Source organism: Miscanthus floridulus, chromosome 17 (genome assembly GCF_019320115.1).
Source record: "Miscanthus floridulus cultivar M001 chromosome 17, ASM1932011v1, whole genome shotgun sequence".
Classification (NCBI taxonomy): Eukaryota; Viridiplantae; Streptophyta; class Magnoliopsida; order Poales; family Poaceae; genus Miscanthus; species Miscanthus floridulus.
Genome location: NC_089596.1, coordinates 9,415,168 through 9,431,815, shown reverse-complemented (window position 1 = coordinate 9,431,815; position 16,648 = coordinate 9,415,168). Strand labels below are relative to the sequence as shown.

Sequence of the window (16,648 nt, the reverse complement as noted above, 5' to 3'; positions counted from 1 at the left end):
AGACCGTAATTGCCTGGGTTGTAACTCTAACCCACCCTTGTTATCTACCTCTGTAGTTCATGACCTCGGCACATCCTTCTACAAGATTAGTGCTGATTCATTGACTGATGAAAAGCTTGGAGAAAAGCCCAACAAGAAGGGAACTGTTGAAAAGGCCAAGGCAAAGAAGCCCAAGAGTGGTGGCCCAGAAGGAAATGCTGACAAGGCCAAAGAGAAGAAAGCCAAGAAGGCTAACAAGGGTCCAGAAGATGGCCCTGATCGGAAGAAGGGCAGCTTTGTTTTGTGTGAGCTTGTTTTCTTTTGCTATTATCTTATTTTGTTATCTATGGCTGTAAGATAGTGGAAAATACTTAGCTGAAATATTCGTGGCATAAACTCTGAAAAGAAGTGGAACTCGATTAGAGATCGAGTCAATGAAAGTTTCTGTGATATTATCTGCCCTCAGGAAACTAAGCGTTCTTCTTTTGATCTTGCTTTCTTTCGCCTCTTCTACCCTTCAACCTTTGACAGTTTTGAATGTCTGCCTTCCAATGATGCCTTTGGTGGATCTGTGATCATTTGGAAGAGCTCAATGTTCTCTGGTCAGCTCATTTTTCAGAATGAGTATGCTACTTCTGTTCTTTTTTCGTCCACCCAAAATAATGCAACCTGGGTTTTAACTAATGTCTATGCACCATGTACCCCTATTGGCAAGAGGGCTTTTGTTCAATGGCTAAGTAATATTGCTATGCCTGATAATGTTGAATGGTTACTTGTGGGTGATTTTAACCTCTACCGTAATCCTGAGGACCGTAATAGGCCTGGTGCTGATTTTGCTGAAATGCTACTTTTCAATGAGGCTATTAGTGCTCTTGGTTTAGTAGAGTTATCGTTGAAGGGTCAAAGGTATACGTGGACAAATAAACAACACCCACCTCTTCTGGAGCGCTTGGATTGGTTTTTTAATTCAACCAGCTGGACTTCTATTTATCAAAACATTGTTGTGTCTACATTGGCCATGGAAACTTCAGATCATGTTCCATGTCTTGTGATAGTGTGTACTGACATCCCTAAAGGTAACATCTTTCGGTTTGAAAACTTTCGGTTGATTGTGTCCTCTGTCACCTGAATGTGGAGGAAGACATGGATCATCTCCTGTTTCATTGTCCTTTTGCTACAGCTTGTTGGTCACTTCTTTTTGCAGTCATACCTGGCACCTCTGACCCCTGTGTGATTGTTGAATCATTGAAGATGCAGCTTCATCAACTTTTTTTCATGGAAATTATTGTGACCATGTGCTGGTCCATTTGGATGATGCGTAATGACATGATCTTCAGAGGCATCCCTCATTTTATTCTGCGCCGCAAAGAAGTCTTCAAGAAAGAATTTGCCCTAGTTAAGCTTCGGGCAAAGGCTGCTCTTCACCCAAGAATAGGTTTATGGCGAGAAGCATTTGTGTAATTCTTTTTTTTTCCTTACCTTCTTTGTTTCTTGATTCTTCCTTGTAAGACTGTTTTTATTCATTAATAAAATTCCAGTAGGGGTTCAAACCCCTCCTGTTTCATAAAAAAAATGCGGCATCCTTTTCTGAGACATTGCCAACAACAAATATTGCCATTGAGGAGAGCTAAGAGAAGCACCATGACCTTCATTTAAATGTCAAGTAGAGAGAGCAGTGGAGCATACAAGTAGTGGTGTATTAGTGACCTGGGGATGTTTCCTTACAACTCTAGTAAACAACTTTATTTTCATGCAAGGATCTAAGCCCATAAGCACTTGAAATCAACACCTGGGAGTGCTTAAAGCACCAATCAACTTCGCCCCGAGAAGCAAAGTAAACATGCCCTTATAGTAGGCTCTTGCTACGTGAAGCTAGAGTATGATGAGTAAGAGCCCATCAACTCATTAGTCAAACTTTGCAAGTGAGAGATGATCAGAGAAACGGTGGGATCAGAAAATGTAGTCCACGAGGATGGTGGCCTACAACATTTAACTTTAAAGAAGTGGAACTAAGGTTACAAGAACAAATCATGTTTTCCGAGAGCCATACATGTGTCTACTCCATTTCGCATCTGCTCCAAGCTAAGAAGATGCAATACTCCTAAATTAGTATGCTAATATCAGTGAAAGAATAATTAGTCAAAAGTACATCTGAAAGCCAATCAACTAAATATGTGAGCCATCAAATATGCCTGTAACTAACGATATATAAAATGTAAGGTAAATTTGCTATGGTACATCCAATTTGTGTGGCATAGGCCATCACATATCGAACTTCATATGTTAGACTGCATTCCATTATAAAGTCATGGTTATTTTTGACAGAGACCCAAGAAATATAATGCTCCTATCTCTATTTTCAAAGGTGAGAGAGAAGGGTTATTAAGAAAACCCTCGTCGCTGGCCAGTGAAGGTCGGGCCCAATTTAGAACGTAGGCCTGCTGCCACCGCACTACAGAGCCGAGGCCCAAAAGGCCCGCCAGGGGGGCAAATCGGTGAATCCCGCAAACTAAAACCCTACCCCAACAAGTATATATACCCTCCCAACCTTAGTCCTCGCTCTCGTTATCCCGGCGGCGGCGGCGGAGCGGAAGGCGAAGGAGGAGGAGGAGCAGCAGGCGGCGCCGAGGAGCGGCTTCCCACCTCGAGCTTGCAACCATGGTGAGCCCCGCCACCCCTCTGTTCCTCCCCGCTCCTTTGCACGCGCACGCTTTCGTGTAGATCTGGGTCGCCGCGGCGCCGTCTTTGTTTGGCCCCAGCGTAGAGCCGCCGCTGCAGGTGCCTCTAGCTCCTCGGTTCTTCTCCGCTGTAGGTCCTTTTTGCGCGTAGAGGCGGCGGCGGCTGATTCACGGTTTGCTGGCTCATTTGGCTAGCTCTAGATTTTGGCGGTTTGTTTTGCCTCGTGAGTAGTTGCTGTGCTTAGTACATCCCGCCAGCCAATCACCACTCACCGATCCATTCCTCGAAAATCCGGACCAAGCCATGACGGATCGAGGACGCACGTGTAGGGTTCATCTCAGTAGAAAGCCTATTGATTGTACCTCAGTTTTCAAATCTGTATTTGAACTTGTGAGGTGCAGTATCAGATTCCTGGGTGCAGTAGTGTGGGATGGGACGAGGCTTAGGACATAGTTTAGTTGAAGGGTTTGTGGTCATGGGCAATTTAATCTGGAGTGTAAACATGATGCTTTCAGGATGTATATAGGAATGATGGAATTATTATTGCTAGGAATGGCTTTCAAGCAACGTGTGTATTGTGATCTGTGACATCTTTAAATAATAAACAGTAGAAGATAGTTTATCTTTAACTTTTTGCTGAAAAATTGTCACTGATCTGTGTTTGAAATGGAACAGTCAGTTAATCTCTAGCCTTGTTCTTATTTAACAACCAATGAAATCAGGATGTGTTGCATATGAAAGCACTTTATTATAATATGTTGTGCTTTTCTGATCATTATTATTTTGCAATCCAGGCTAGGGGACTGAAGAAGCACTTGAAGAGGCTCAATGCGCCCAAGCATTGGATGCTGGACAAGCTTGGCGGAGCTTTTGTAAGTAAACAAAATCTTCTACCTTTGGCACCTTCATTGTTCTGTAGTTCTCCATTTGTCTGATGTTTAATTTGGTCTTTTTCTGTAGGCTCCCAAGCCATCGTCTGGTCCTCACAAGTCAAGAGAGTGCCTGCCTCTGATCCTCATCATCAGGAACAGGCTCAAGTATGCTCTGACATACCGTGAGGTCATTTCTATCCTGATGCAACGCCATGTACTTGTTGATGGCAAGGTCAGGACTGACAAGACCTACCCTGCTGGGTTCATGGGTATGCCAACATCTCTGTTAATGTTGAAAGACACTTATAAGCCTATTTTGGCTACTGATTTGTGACATCCTTTTTGGCAGATGTCATTTCCATCCCTAAGACCAATGAGAACTACAGGCTTCTGTATGACACCAAGGGCCGCTTCCGTCTTCACCCAATCAGGGATGAGGATGCTAAGGTTAGACCAATTCTCTTATGTAACATTTGTCAATGTTCTAGTTGAGCGTGATCTTATTATCCGCTAGGAGGATCCTGTTTCCAGTTTTGTGTAATTGGAAGTTTGTAATAGTCCCTTTATTTGATCTGTGCTTAATGTTCCTTGCTATATGGTCTATGCTGTATGCATGGAAGTCTTGCATTTGAAAATGTTTGTGCTACGATTTGTAGGATTATTAATACATGTGGCTCGTCAATCTATCCATTTATTTATATTGCCAAAAATTCCCAATCCTTTTCATAGTTCATGTATGTTATTGGATCAAATGCTGATTGCTATTTCTTTGATCTCTGTGCAGTTCAAGCTCTGCAAGGTTAGGTCTGTTCAGTTTGGCCAGAAGGGCATCCCCTACCTGAACACCTATGATGGCCGCACCATCCGCTACCCTGACCCGCTCATCAAGGCCAATGACACCATCAAGATTGATCTGGAGACCAACAAGATTATGGACTTCATCAAGTTCGATGTTGGCAACGTCGTCATGGTGACTGGCGGAAGGAACACTGGGCGTGTTGGTGTTATCAAGAACAGGGAGAAGCATAAGGGCAGCTTTGAGACCATCCACGTCGAGGACTCCCAGGGCCACCTGTTTGCCACCCGTATGGGCAACGTGTTCACCATTGGCAAGGGCAACAAGCCGTGGGTGAGCCTGCCCAAGGGCAAGGGTATCAAGCTGAGCATCATCGAGGAGCAAAGGAAGCGGGATGCCGCTGCCCAGGCTGCTGCTGCATAAGTCCTCTGAATGTGCTTGGAGTTTTGCTATGTCTAGTTCATCTGCAATGATATAGAACTATGTTCAAAGACATGTTTAAGTTTTGCCTGATGCTTGTTAATTCGTGAACTATGTTTGCAGCTAGCTGTAATGCTGTAATGCGACTATCTATCTTATTCAACTGTGTTGTCGACAACGAGCCTACTTGTTTTGCTTCCCTGTTTGCTTGAGCCATAGTGGTTATTGGAAACTTGTGTCATGGTGTTTGCCTATGGTATTATGGAAGCAGGAACGGATGTTTCTTGAAAATCTTCGGGTTTTAATGTTTGCTTGAGGCTTGAGCTGTAGCCTGTGGATGATAAGGATGTGTATGATTACTGTTAAGATTCCACGGGTCGGCATGAACTTGCTGACTTGTTAATTTCCATGCTCTGACGTGATCAATCAATGAAAAACGTCAAACATTCTTGGTAGGAATTGATCCGGGACATGGTTGAAGAACCAAACCATGCTCTTCTAGCCGCCAATGGAACCACGTCCGTTTGCACTCAATGGCCAAATCCACGTCACGACTCGCTCGCTCATCATGCGTCAGCTCGTGGCGTGGCGGGCGCCGTGGTCGATTTCGACGCCATGCTCGGCGTCTACGAGGGGTTGTTCTGCAGGTGTGGTTGATCGCCTCTTTTTAGGGGAGTGGCATGAAGATGAAGGGGATAGAACTTCTTTTTTCTCACAGCAACCTTGAGGACGTAAATGACTTTTACGTGAAGAGTTAACGGCCACGTCGATAGAATTTGGCGGGGGATGGCATTAGGGGAAGAAAAACAAAATTATAAAAAGTTACTAGTCGTAATGAGTTTTTGGATGGCTTGACCTTTTTTTTTTATTTATCTGCCTCTCTTTTTTCCTACTCCTATTGCCGTTCCTGTTTCTGAATCAGTTCCCTTACTCCCGTTCCATCTCCGGATCCTTTTTTTTTTCTTTTTTTTTTCCTTGTAAACATTTAAAATAAATAATAAATATAACAAAATTAACCTTACATCCTCTCATAGGCAATGCTTCCTCTTCTCCACAAGCTTTTGATAGATAGAGCAAACAAAGAGTACCAGGATACAAGTCATGATACATTCCAATGCAAAAACAAACATGCATTAAGCTACAAGTTCACAGATCTTGCAATATCAAACTGGTGATCTCAAAATGATCTTAGAGACATGCTCGATATTTCACCAGTTTTGTTGGATTTTATTGTTACAAGTTTCCACAAATATCTCGTGGCAATGATGGGTAACAAAATATTCCAGATCTATAGGTAGAGTTGGTAGGGATCAGTACCAGAGCGACTTATTTCCGATAATATTTTGATTGCTTATGAGCGGACCCATTATCTCACGAATAAGAAAAAAACGGCGCTGAAAGCTATGCGACCATCAAGCTAGATATGAGCAAGGCATATAATGGGACCGAGTGGTCCTTTTTGGAAGCAATAATGCTGAAGCTGGGATTTTGTGAAGAATGGGTGGCACTGATCATGAAATGTGTTTCATCTGTATCCGATAAAGTAAAGGTTAACAGAAATCTATCAGGAAGGTTCCTTCCGGAGAGGGGGCTACGACAAGGGGATCCACTATCCCCCTATCTTTTCCTACTGTGTGCAGAAGGGTTTAGTGCTTTGTTACACGAAGCTGAGCAAAATGGTTCTTTGAAGGGTGTGAGAATTTGTCACTAAGCTCCAAGTGTTTCCCATCTCCTTTTTGCGGATGATTCATTGGTGTTGATTAAGGCAAACCGGGAGAATGCAACGCAGCTCCAAAGAGTCCTAGAGTTGTATGAACGGGTGTCGGGCCAAACAATTAATAAAGACAAGTCTACTATGCTCTTTAGCGCCAATGCAAGGGAGTCGGACCGTGATGAAGTGAAGGGAATTCTCCAGATAGCGAAAGAAACTATGAATGATCGCTATTTGGGGTTGCCTATCTAGGTGGGGAGTTCACGGGTGGCCACCTTCAGCTATCTGAAAGAGCGAGTACGGCAGCGAATACAAGGTTGGAAGGAAAAATATCACCGTGAGTAGTAAAGGAAATTCTAATTAAGGCGGTGGCATAGGCTATCCCAACTTTTACCATGGGATGCTTTGATCTTACCAAAACTCTGTGTGATCAGTTAAGCGTGATGATATGCAAGTTCTGGTGGTACCAACAGGACAATGAGCATAAGATGCACCGGTTGAGTTGGGGAAAACTCACACAACTAAAGGGTGAGGGTGGAATTGGGTTTGGAGACATACATTGTAACGACCCGAAATCCGTTACAACCTAGGTAGTCATATTTGGACGTCGAGAGAGGCCAACTACTGAAAATCCTATGGAGATCCATGTTATGATTACACAAGATGAAGCACCGAGAATCCGTTAACACACCCGTCATAGTGAAAGAAAACCTCTACTTGGATTAGAGTCCATCCTATTGACATCATCGACACCAGCTCAGTCCCCAAGGAACCACTCAAGAGAGATGCATTGGTCACCAACAACCACCCATCCAATGACTTAGTCAATTCAGCAAAGACAGAGACTACCTGACCGTCTGCCAGGTTACCAGACCATCCGACAGAGCATAGTGCAGCAACAGAAAGTGAGAATTGAGTTGTTTGCCACCTAAGTGGGGGACCCACATGTCAGCACGAAATGCGATGGATATTTCTCAGCTGAAGCCTCACTCTCACTCATCCTCCCATTTGCAACACACACACTCTCTCTCTCTCTCTGCTCACTCAAGAACAAGCAAGAACCCTAGAAGCTAGAGGGGGGATTGGAGAAAGGATTGAAGAAGATGAAGGAGAGGAAGAAGGGAAGCACTAGCAATAGCCCATGGACACCCTTCACCCCTCAACCCCTTCATGGTGAGCTCCAGAAGAACCATCTCCATTTCTTGAATTCTTCACCAATGATCTAATCCATGGATTTTGATGCAAGATTGAAGACTTCTTGTTGATGGTAGTTCCATCGTATGTAAGTAAACTCAAGGAGTTTTTATTTAGTTCAATCATCCAATGATTTCATGGATAGTCCTTTGATCCATCTCTTTGGTGTATTGCAAGAAAAAGCCTAAGAACAAGCTAAGTTTGGATGAAGAAGCATGAGTGAAGGAAGCTTGGATCTTCAACCTTTTTTCGCTATGGAAGCTCTTAGATCTCAGAGCTAAGGCTTTTATCCTAATCTCACGGTTTGTCCTCAAGTTCTTGTATCTCTAAGTTTGATCCTAACCTATAGCCACACTTAGTAAGACAAGCCCATAACCTAGCTATCTTGAGCCTAGTAAGCCACCTAAACTATCCTAGGGATATCTTGCACATGCATAGACCACAACTGAGTACATCTAAGTTTGGAACCCAAGATCACCCAAGAGCATAGGTTCTATCGTCCGATTGATAGAGTGTCCACCAAATCGATGGAGTGTCCGCCAAACCCCTGAGAACCCACCAGAAAGGCTTATCCATAGTCAGCCTGAATCATCGGAGTGTCCGTGTGAAAGGTCCTTGTGTGGTTTTGGTAATTGAGTGACAACCTAGGTGGACTAATTGTGTTTATGTGAGATACACAGGTGATTCGTCCATAGATACATATGTGTGAGCAACATATGCCGTGAAGGTGAAAATGGCTTGGAGATGTTGCAAAGCTCACACATGTGATGATGAAGGAGCTTATTGCACACAAGACATGACATTGAGTCATGTGATCAAGGTGGAGAAGATCAAGACAAGACTTAGCTTGATGGATCGGTTGCAAGCGTGAAGGGCAAGTCGGAGGCTTTGGAGCGATGGACCGTGTGGCGGTGAAGCTTGAGCAAGACTTGGCGCCGATGGACGAAGGCAACGGTGAAAAGCAAGTGATGTCAAGATCGATGAACCAATATGATCACGTGATGATATGAAGTGGATCATATCATTGTTGATCATGTTGGTGCATGTGTTGCATCAACATTGGAGGAGATGGAATGGAATGCGCAAGGCAAAGGTATAACCTAGGGCATTTTATTTGACCAGTCATAGGTGTGCAGAGAAGTTTATGACCAGGTTTAGGATAGATGGCCGTACTATTAAGAGGGGCAAACTTGTTTGCATATCGGTCATCTAGTGCCACTCGAGTGATCTAACTTTGCATCGTCGCTAGGATTGAGTGGCATGGCAAGTTGAGTGGCTAATCCTTTGAAAAATGATTGTGAAAATGCTAACACACATACACATGGTGGTGTACACTTAGTGGTGTTGGCACATTTACAAAGGAGATGAAGTTGGAGTTGATGTGGATCAACTCGGCGATGGAACGGAGGTGAGAAGGGTTCGAAACTCCACCGGCGCCCTGTTCTGAAAAGATAGGGTCACACAGAGTGGACCGGACACTGGTCACGTAGTGACCGGATGTTGGGTTCTAGCGTTCGGTTAGTAGTGGCAGTCAGCGGGCAGGCGTCGGTCTTCGATCGGACGCTGGCGCTGGAAGTGACCGGACGCTGACAGGGTGCATCCGGTTAGGGTGACATGTGATGACGCAGGCAGAGCAGAGAAGCTAGAAGTGACCGGACACTGGTGCTGCGTCCGATCACGACCGACCAGACACGTCCGGTCATGTCTGGTACCTTACTAGAAACGACCGGACGCTAGGGTTGCTGCGTCCAGTCAGTTCAAGCTGTTGCATCTGGTCGATAGATGACCGTTGAGATTGGATGAACTACGTTTGAAGGAGGGGACATGTGGCATGCATCGCACGACCGAACGCTGAGGTCCAGCGTCCGGTCGTCCCGAGTTTTGCCCAGTGAAGGGGTAACGGCTCTATTTGTTCGTGGGGTTATAAATAGAAGCCATGGTCGGCCTTGGGCCGTGAGCTGAGCACACTAGAGCCTTGGTGGCTTATGTGGTAGTGCTTGGGAGCCCTCCATCTCACACATACTTGATAGTGATCATCCGATTGTGTGAGTGAGCGATTCTAGTGTGATTGCATCGTGAGGTTGCATCGAGTGGCACTAGGTGATCGAGTTGTAAGCCGGTGGTGCTTGTTACTCTTGGAGGTTGCCACCTCCTAGACGGCTTGGTGGTGGTCTCCGTCGAAGCCCGCAAGAAGCTTGTGCGGCACTCCAGAGAAGTGCTTTGTGAGGGGCATTGTGCTCGCCCTGCGGGAGCCACGAAGAGCAACTTTAGTAAAGCGTGTCATTGAGCTACCCTCACTTCCGGGGTAGGTTCTTGCGGTGCCCGACGTGCGGGCTTGGCGGGTGATGCCAATTAGCCACCGAACCACCAAGTGAGCGGTCGACACAATGGGGACTAGCGTGTTGGCAAACACGTGAACCTCAGGAGAAAAATCACCGTGTCAACCTTGTTCTTCCCGTTGGTTTGCATCCTCGTTACACAAGCTTGTATTTACTTTCATATACATTGTGCTTGTGTAGTTGCTCTTGTAATTAGTTAGCTTGTGTAGCTCACTAGTTACCTTCTTGCTTGTGTAGCATAGAAGTAGCTCCTTTGCGTAGCTAATTTGGTTTGTGTAACCTTGTTAGTCACATTGCTTAGTTTGTGTAGCTAAGTATTTGCGCTCTCTAATTTAGCATTGGTTGCCTTGTTATTGAGCATTGCTAGTGAGCTTAGGTGGTTTTGTGCTTTTGCTTACTAGCATGTGTAGGAGCTCCCTTGTTGCTTGAAGTACTAGTGGCATAGGTTTGTGTGATCTTCCTTCTAGAATTGGTTAGGTGAGCTCTAGCTAGCCCGGCACCTTTGTTGCTTAAATAGTATCTTTGGAAGGTGCTAGAGAACATAGATAGAGGGGTGTAGTCTTGGCTAGACCGATAGTTTTAATTCCGCACTTGTTTCAGTTAGCCGACATGATTAATTTTAGAAAGGACTATTCACCCCCCCCCCTCTAGTCTGCCATCTCGACCCTACACCGTGGTATTGCGCGGAGCGCCCGTTGGTTTATAAAGTGAGCAGCCAGTGAACCTGAGAGCACCGAGCCCATACCAGAGCGTCCGTCACTCATGGTGGAGCATCCAATGAATTATAGAAAACAGTAACCCAACAACCCAAGAGAACCCAGTTCCTACCAGAGCGTCCGTCAGTTGGTCGGACCATCCGATGTTAGCAGCGAACCCTAGGAATGACTAAGTCCTGAATCTACCAGAGTATCTATGAACTCCACGGAGTATCCGACAACCTAAATAGAACCAACCCAGAGACAACCCACCTTAGAACCCTATACAACGGAGTATCCATTGCCTAGGACAGAGTGCCCGCCAATCACAGAGAGTGTGAGATTGTTTAGCAAGCTTACCGAAGAAGCCACCCATACCAGTTTGGGTCCTTTACCAAAAAGGACAATAGTAGAGCCATAGATAGAGCCTCTACCCCAAGCTCTAAGCCAAGTCATGTACCTAAGCCTTCCTCGGTTGTCCTCACTCCCGATCCTTGTTCTCTTTCAGGAGCCGAGTAGCGTAAGGAACGTGTGTGAGGTGTCGTCTACAACTTCGACTTCGTTCGAGCGACAAAACTAGGCAGGCACCCCACTACTATAAACCCTATTTTGGATACTTATCATTGAGTTTTGCATTCCATGTAGATTCAGAGTAATCTTGTTCACTCTACACTTAGAGTCACTCATTAATCTATTAGAAGCCTCTCATCTAAACAATGGGAATGGGAACGATTAATTGCTTATTGCTTAGTTGGTTAGCAACGGTAGAAGTCGAGCATGAGAAGAGAACTCATACTCGCGCGTGTAGGATGCTACACTTGGATAAGTAATCACTAAAACTAATGAGGGTACATGACTTACTTTCCTAATCTGGATAGGATTCACTTCACCTAAGGTTATAAACCTGGACATTACCTTGGTAACTTTGGTCATGCAAGGGGTAGGTCATTGTGAGTATGAGAACTCAAGTGATGTAGCTCATGGAGCAGTTAAGGACCATTTATTGGGATATGTGAGTCTGAGTAACCACCCGTACATACCACATGTCACGGATGGGGTCGACAAGCCAAGTAACTAATTGCGACCGATTTATCCATGAAATTGGCAAGGGGGTGGCATTGGTCGGGAATGTCCGAGACATTGACCGGGCACTAGTCGAACCTTTTGTCGGACATTAAGGCTGGATTAGGGAAAGGATGGAAGATGTGAGGCAACCCTTAGCTTGTGCACAAGGTATGGAGGTTAGTCCTGTTCTTTCGTGTGGGTACAGTTGTACACCTTTACAGAGTCTTGAAAGTCTGAAGTCCCTCGGGATGGACCTCTTATGGTTATTCTTTCTTTCTATACCCATGGTAGTGTAATGATGGAACCCAATGATGTTGTTACGAATGCCGAAGGATCTTTTGGATATCGCACCATGTTAATGTTACTTCTTTAAAATGGATCATAGCATATCATATCTTTAAGAAACGCCATGTACCTTTCGCAATTATACAAATGCCTAATATTACCCTTTGCATCCACCAAATATCTATGTATTGGAATTAAGTCCCAGAAGTACGAAATGTACTCACGGTGCTGTCATTAAGTTGTTTTGCAGGTGTTGTTGCCCCGGTGGATGCGAGGTAGTGCTCTATTCACCGCTGCATAGCAGACCTTGGATTGGGCGAATCCAAGATGAGCTACGAGTTGACTCCGATAAGAGCTTGAGCGAGATATCAAAGAGTTGAACCTAGAGGGAGAAACTAAAATTGTATAAATTTTGTGAATCATGTATTTTCGTAAGCTTAATAACCTTGATAGCCGAGCATGATGTTGGATGTTATATGTGTTGGTTTGCCACATGGGGGGTTCCGTGTCACTCGACCGTTACAAAGATCCTGAAGTGTCGCGGTGTCCCGCACGCGACATACATGTATTCAATCTAGCCATGCTGGCTAAGCAAGGCTGGAGGCTTGCTATGAATTCGAACTCGCTTTGTTCATAATTGCTTAGAGCTAAGTACTAGTGTACTACCCGGATGGTGATGTCCTGAAGGCAAAACCATGATGTTGCATGCCATACTCGTGGATTAGTTTTTTATCTGGCATTGATCTTCTGAGGAAAGGGATTATTTAGAGGGTTGGGGATGGATCGGGTATTAAGATTTGGGAAGATCCTTGGTTGCCACGGGACCATCTTCAAAGACCGTTCATGCCAAGGGTAGGCAGCCTCTTGTCGCGGGTGTCATAGTTGATTGACTTGGGCACATGCTTATGCATAGGATGAGCAGCTGGTTCATGATCTGTTGCAGGAAGATGGTGCTAATGCAATTATGTGTTTGCCACTTCATAAACGAATGATATGTTAGCTTGACACTATAACAGGAAGGGTCTCTTCTTAGTTAAATCTGCTTACAAAGTTTGTGTTGAGGATATTAAGAGAAGCAAGGAAAGGAAAGGGGGGCATCCTCCTCTTGGGGTAATAGCAAGGCTGGTAAATGTTGGCAGCAACTGTGGAAGATAAATTGCCCCAAGAAGATGCTACATTTTCTTTGGCGAATGGGGCATAATACTTTGGAGCTATGGGTGAACCTGAGGCATAGAGGCATGAAGATAAATCATATCTATTTTCTGTGCAATAGGCTTGATGAAAATGGAGCACACTTATTTTTTAAATTCAACCATGTATCTACTTTATGGAGCAAACTGCTGCTGGATCATGAGCGGATTGAGCGTAGGTTACTGTCATCGTTGCCTTCTACTAGAGATATCATTGATGAGATTCTGAAGATGAAGGAAAGCACCCAAAGAAAGGTAGAGATACTGCTGTATGTCTGGTGGTCAGAATGTTGTGCAGTTAGGGAGGGGGAGAACCCACAAAATATGGAGCACCTAGCCTAGCTGGTCAGTACCTATGCTAAAGAATGTTTGTCGCTGAAACAGTAGGTTCAGATTCTACACTGCCTAGATCGAAAGAGAAGTGGAAATGTCCCCCTACTGGCTTTGTGAAGGCCGATTGCGATCGATCTTTCAGGTGTGAAGACTCCTAGGAAGGATGGGGGGTTTGTATTGCGCGGAGATGATGGTATGGCGATCAGCACGGGCTATGGCAAACTGATGAAGGTGCTTGATCCCTACCGTACCCAAGCAGCTCAGAGAGTGGCAGAGCTAGGGATTCAGAACCTGATACTAGCGACGGATGCTGCAATGGTGGTCCAGGCAGCGACCGCCTCAGAGATCGATCATAGTTCTGCAAATGGCCTCGTCTGGGAGCTGAAGGATTTGCTAGTGTATAATTTTGCTTCCAAGAAAGTTTTATCTAATCATCATTCATGTAATATGTACTGTAGCTCATGAACTAGCTGCTCTAGGTGCTGGTCGAGCTATCCTCGACAAGAGATAGCATCCCAGATTGTACTCAAGTCATGGTGGTCAACGATTTGGCCTCAGGTGCTGAGTAATGGAATTCGCTTCCATATTAAAAAAAAACTAGACTGCATGGATGTGAGAAACTCTATGGCCCCCATAGTAGAGCTCTAGGAGGCTTTGGCTTCAAGTCCTTCGTGTAGTATAGGGAGATGTCATTTTTCACTCTGCTCTCAAATTGAACCAGAAGCCGGTGAAGCCATGGCTTCACCAGCTTTGGCTTCTCCATGCACTGTAACAAGGAGCTGTAGCCATTTGGAGATAGGACAAACAGAACCTAAATAGCCAGGTAACATATCAATGTTGTAGTCCTCAAACCGAAGAGTCGAGAGGGAAGTAAATATTGCAACATTTCATAGTTAGTCTTCTAATTGTTTGGGATGTGTCATATGTTAGGGATCCCCATTGGTGTGTTTGGGGGTCTAGATACATAAGCTTGTGAGGTAATGGTTAGGTCCCATTTATTTACTAGAGACCCTTTTATAAATGCAAGACTCACTAGGAGAAACAATGAAAACCTCCCCTCCTATCTCCCTTATAAAAGGGAGAGAGTGGGAAGGTGGAGGGAGACTCTTGCCACTAATTCATTTGGCTCTTTCTCTTTCTTTCCACTCCCACCTCTCTAGTTTTTGGCGCGGTTGCCGAAGAATTAAGAAAATTGAATTTTACTAAAATAGTTTTATTAGCTCCTGAAGTATTATAAATACTAGTAGACGAGATATAGATCAAAGAAAAAATTAGTAGATTGTGTCTCACGTATATGCTTTAAAATCCTAAATTTAAAGAAAAGGGAAAACATGTTGATTATAGAAAATTTAAGAGGAACCTAGAATTAGAGTCTTATGGGCAAGGACACTATTGCTGATTTACTAATAACCTCTATAAAAAACGTAGACATGAATAAAAAAAAGAATTGTTCAAACGGTCATGCAGAAGTCACACAGTATGCTGATCGTTCTTAAATGGTAAAAAGTATGGGATTTAAGTTCGGTTATAGGTCAACACTAAATTTTCCAATCATTAGGCACAAGCTCTTTTGATGTCACAATTGATAGGTCATTGGCGCGTAACATGCAAAAGCAATTGCATGTATGTATTAGTAGTCCAAATGTTTGGTTGGTTACTTAGTTTGGTTTGCATGCTCTCTCTCGCGTTGGAGTGACTGGGGAATCGTGTACGTGAGTGGCTGACACATGGGCCCGTGCAACATGGCACCTCGCCAATGGTGTCGCGGGAAGCACACGGATCCCCACCAGTCCACCCTCTATATATCCTCCGGGCCCGTGCGTGTTCCAGTACTCAGTCTCGTATCTCCCTCTTTCTATCTGTCACTGCAAGACCCGGACTCCGTGAGCGAGCTTCTAGAGAGAGTTGAGTAGTGGGCAGCCTTGAGAGAGTTGAGTAGTGGGCGGCCGGAAGAGAGTGGGAAGAGGGAGAGAGGCTATGGCCGGCGATGGGCAACCAGGCGCTGCAAGTGACGGTGGCGGACAAGGACGTGCTGGAATGCAGAGTCTGCTTCTTCCCTCTCAAGCCACCCATTTACATACCCACACGCGTAATCAGATTTCTTCTCTAGCTTCCTTGGTTACTACGTACTTATTAGTGTGTTTTACGTAGTGCACCCTAGGGCATGCCAATTGATAGGTCATCAATAAAAATGGAACAAAATGTCACAATTTCTCATCATCTTATAGGGGCATAATATACTAATATTAGCATACCCAATAGTGCTAAAGTTAAGAGTTTATTACTCTATAAATTCATCCATGTCTTCTATACTAGTAAACTTCTATACTAGTAAACAAAAATAGTTGCACATAAAGGACTTGGTTTGTGGGAAACGAAGATATTCTTTTATTTTTTGTTGTTCTTTATAAGAAAAGGGAGGTATTCCATATAAGAAAAAAAATAAAAGAAGGCATATAACCAAACTTGGACACGTCAAACGAAAAGAGACACACAAGCTGGAAACACCACCAACGAGAGAGATCTATTAGAATTACGATTCATAACTATATCTGTTACCTCATGTCATAAAATTGGAGAGTAACAGAGAGACAACTTCCACATTAACAGAGTTAGTTAGGGCAAATTGGAGAGCAATAGAGAGACAACTTTCACATTAAGAGAGTTAGTTAGGGGCGCGGGCGGCACGCTCGGTGGCGGATCTGACCTGGAAGACGACGACCACATCGTCTCCGAGGTGGAGCCAGCGTCACATCCGCCTACGAGCACCTTAGTCTCCAAGGCCAAGCTGGAGCTAGAAGACGACAGTAGCGTCTTCCAAAATGGCCAAAGGTCCCCGTCGGTCGCTGTGGGGTCGCGTCCGCCGGGAGCCTCGGGGTCACGTCCGCCGACCGCCCCTCTCTGCCGTAGACGCCTCCGGCACCACGACATGATCACATCGATAAGACTACTCCCACCACAGTCCCAATAACTAGTGCTGCGAGCTTCCATGCATCATCGTTCTTCATTTTGGTTTTCAGTTGGGTCGTAGAGGAGCTTTAAAGTGTAGTGTCATGATATATAGAGGGCGATGCGCGGTTAGGTGGGCAT

General features: G+C 44.7%; 1 protein-coding gene across 1 annotated transcript; it reads left to right on the top strand.

The window, feature by feature from the left end:
• Nucleotides 1-2,503: 2,503 nt before the first annotated feature.
• LOC136516635 (small ribosomal subunit protein eS4) lies at nt 2,504-4,924 on the top strand. The gene is made up of 5 exons (XM_066510088.1): nt 2,504-2,640; nt 3,453-3,530; nt 3,619-3,799; nt 3,880-3,977; nt 4,315-4,924. The coding sequence occupies exons 1-5, from the start codon at nt 2,638-2,640 to the stop codon at nt 4,747-4,749; spliced, it is 795 nt and encodes a 264-aa protein (XP_066366185.1). The 5' UTR covers nt 2,504-2,637; the 3' UTR covers nt 4,750-4,924.
• Nucleotides 4,925-16,648: the final 11,724 nt, after the last annotated feature.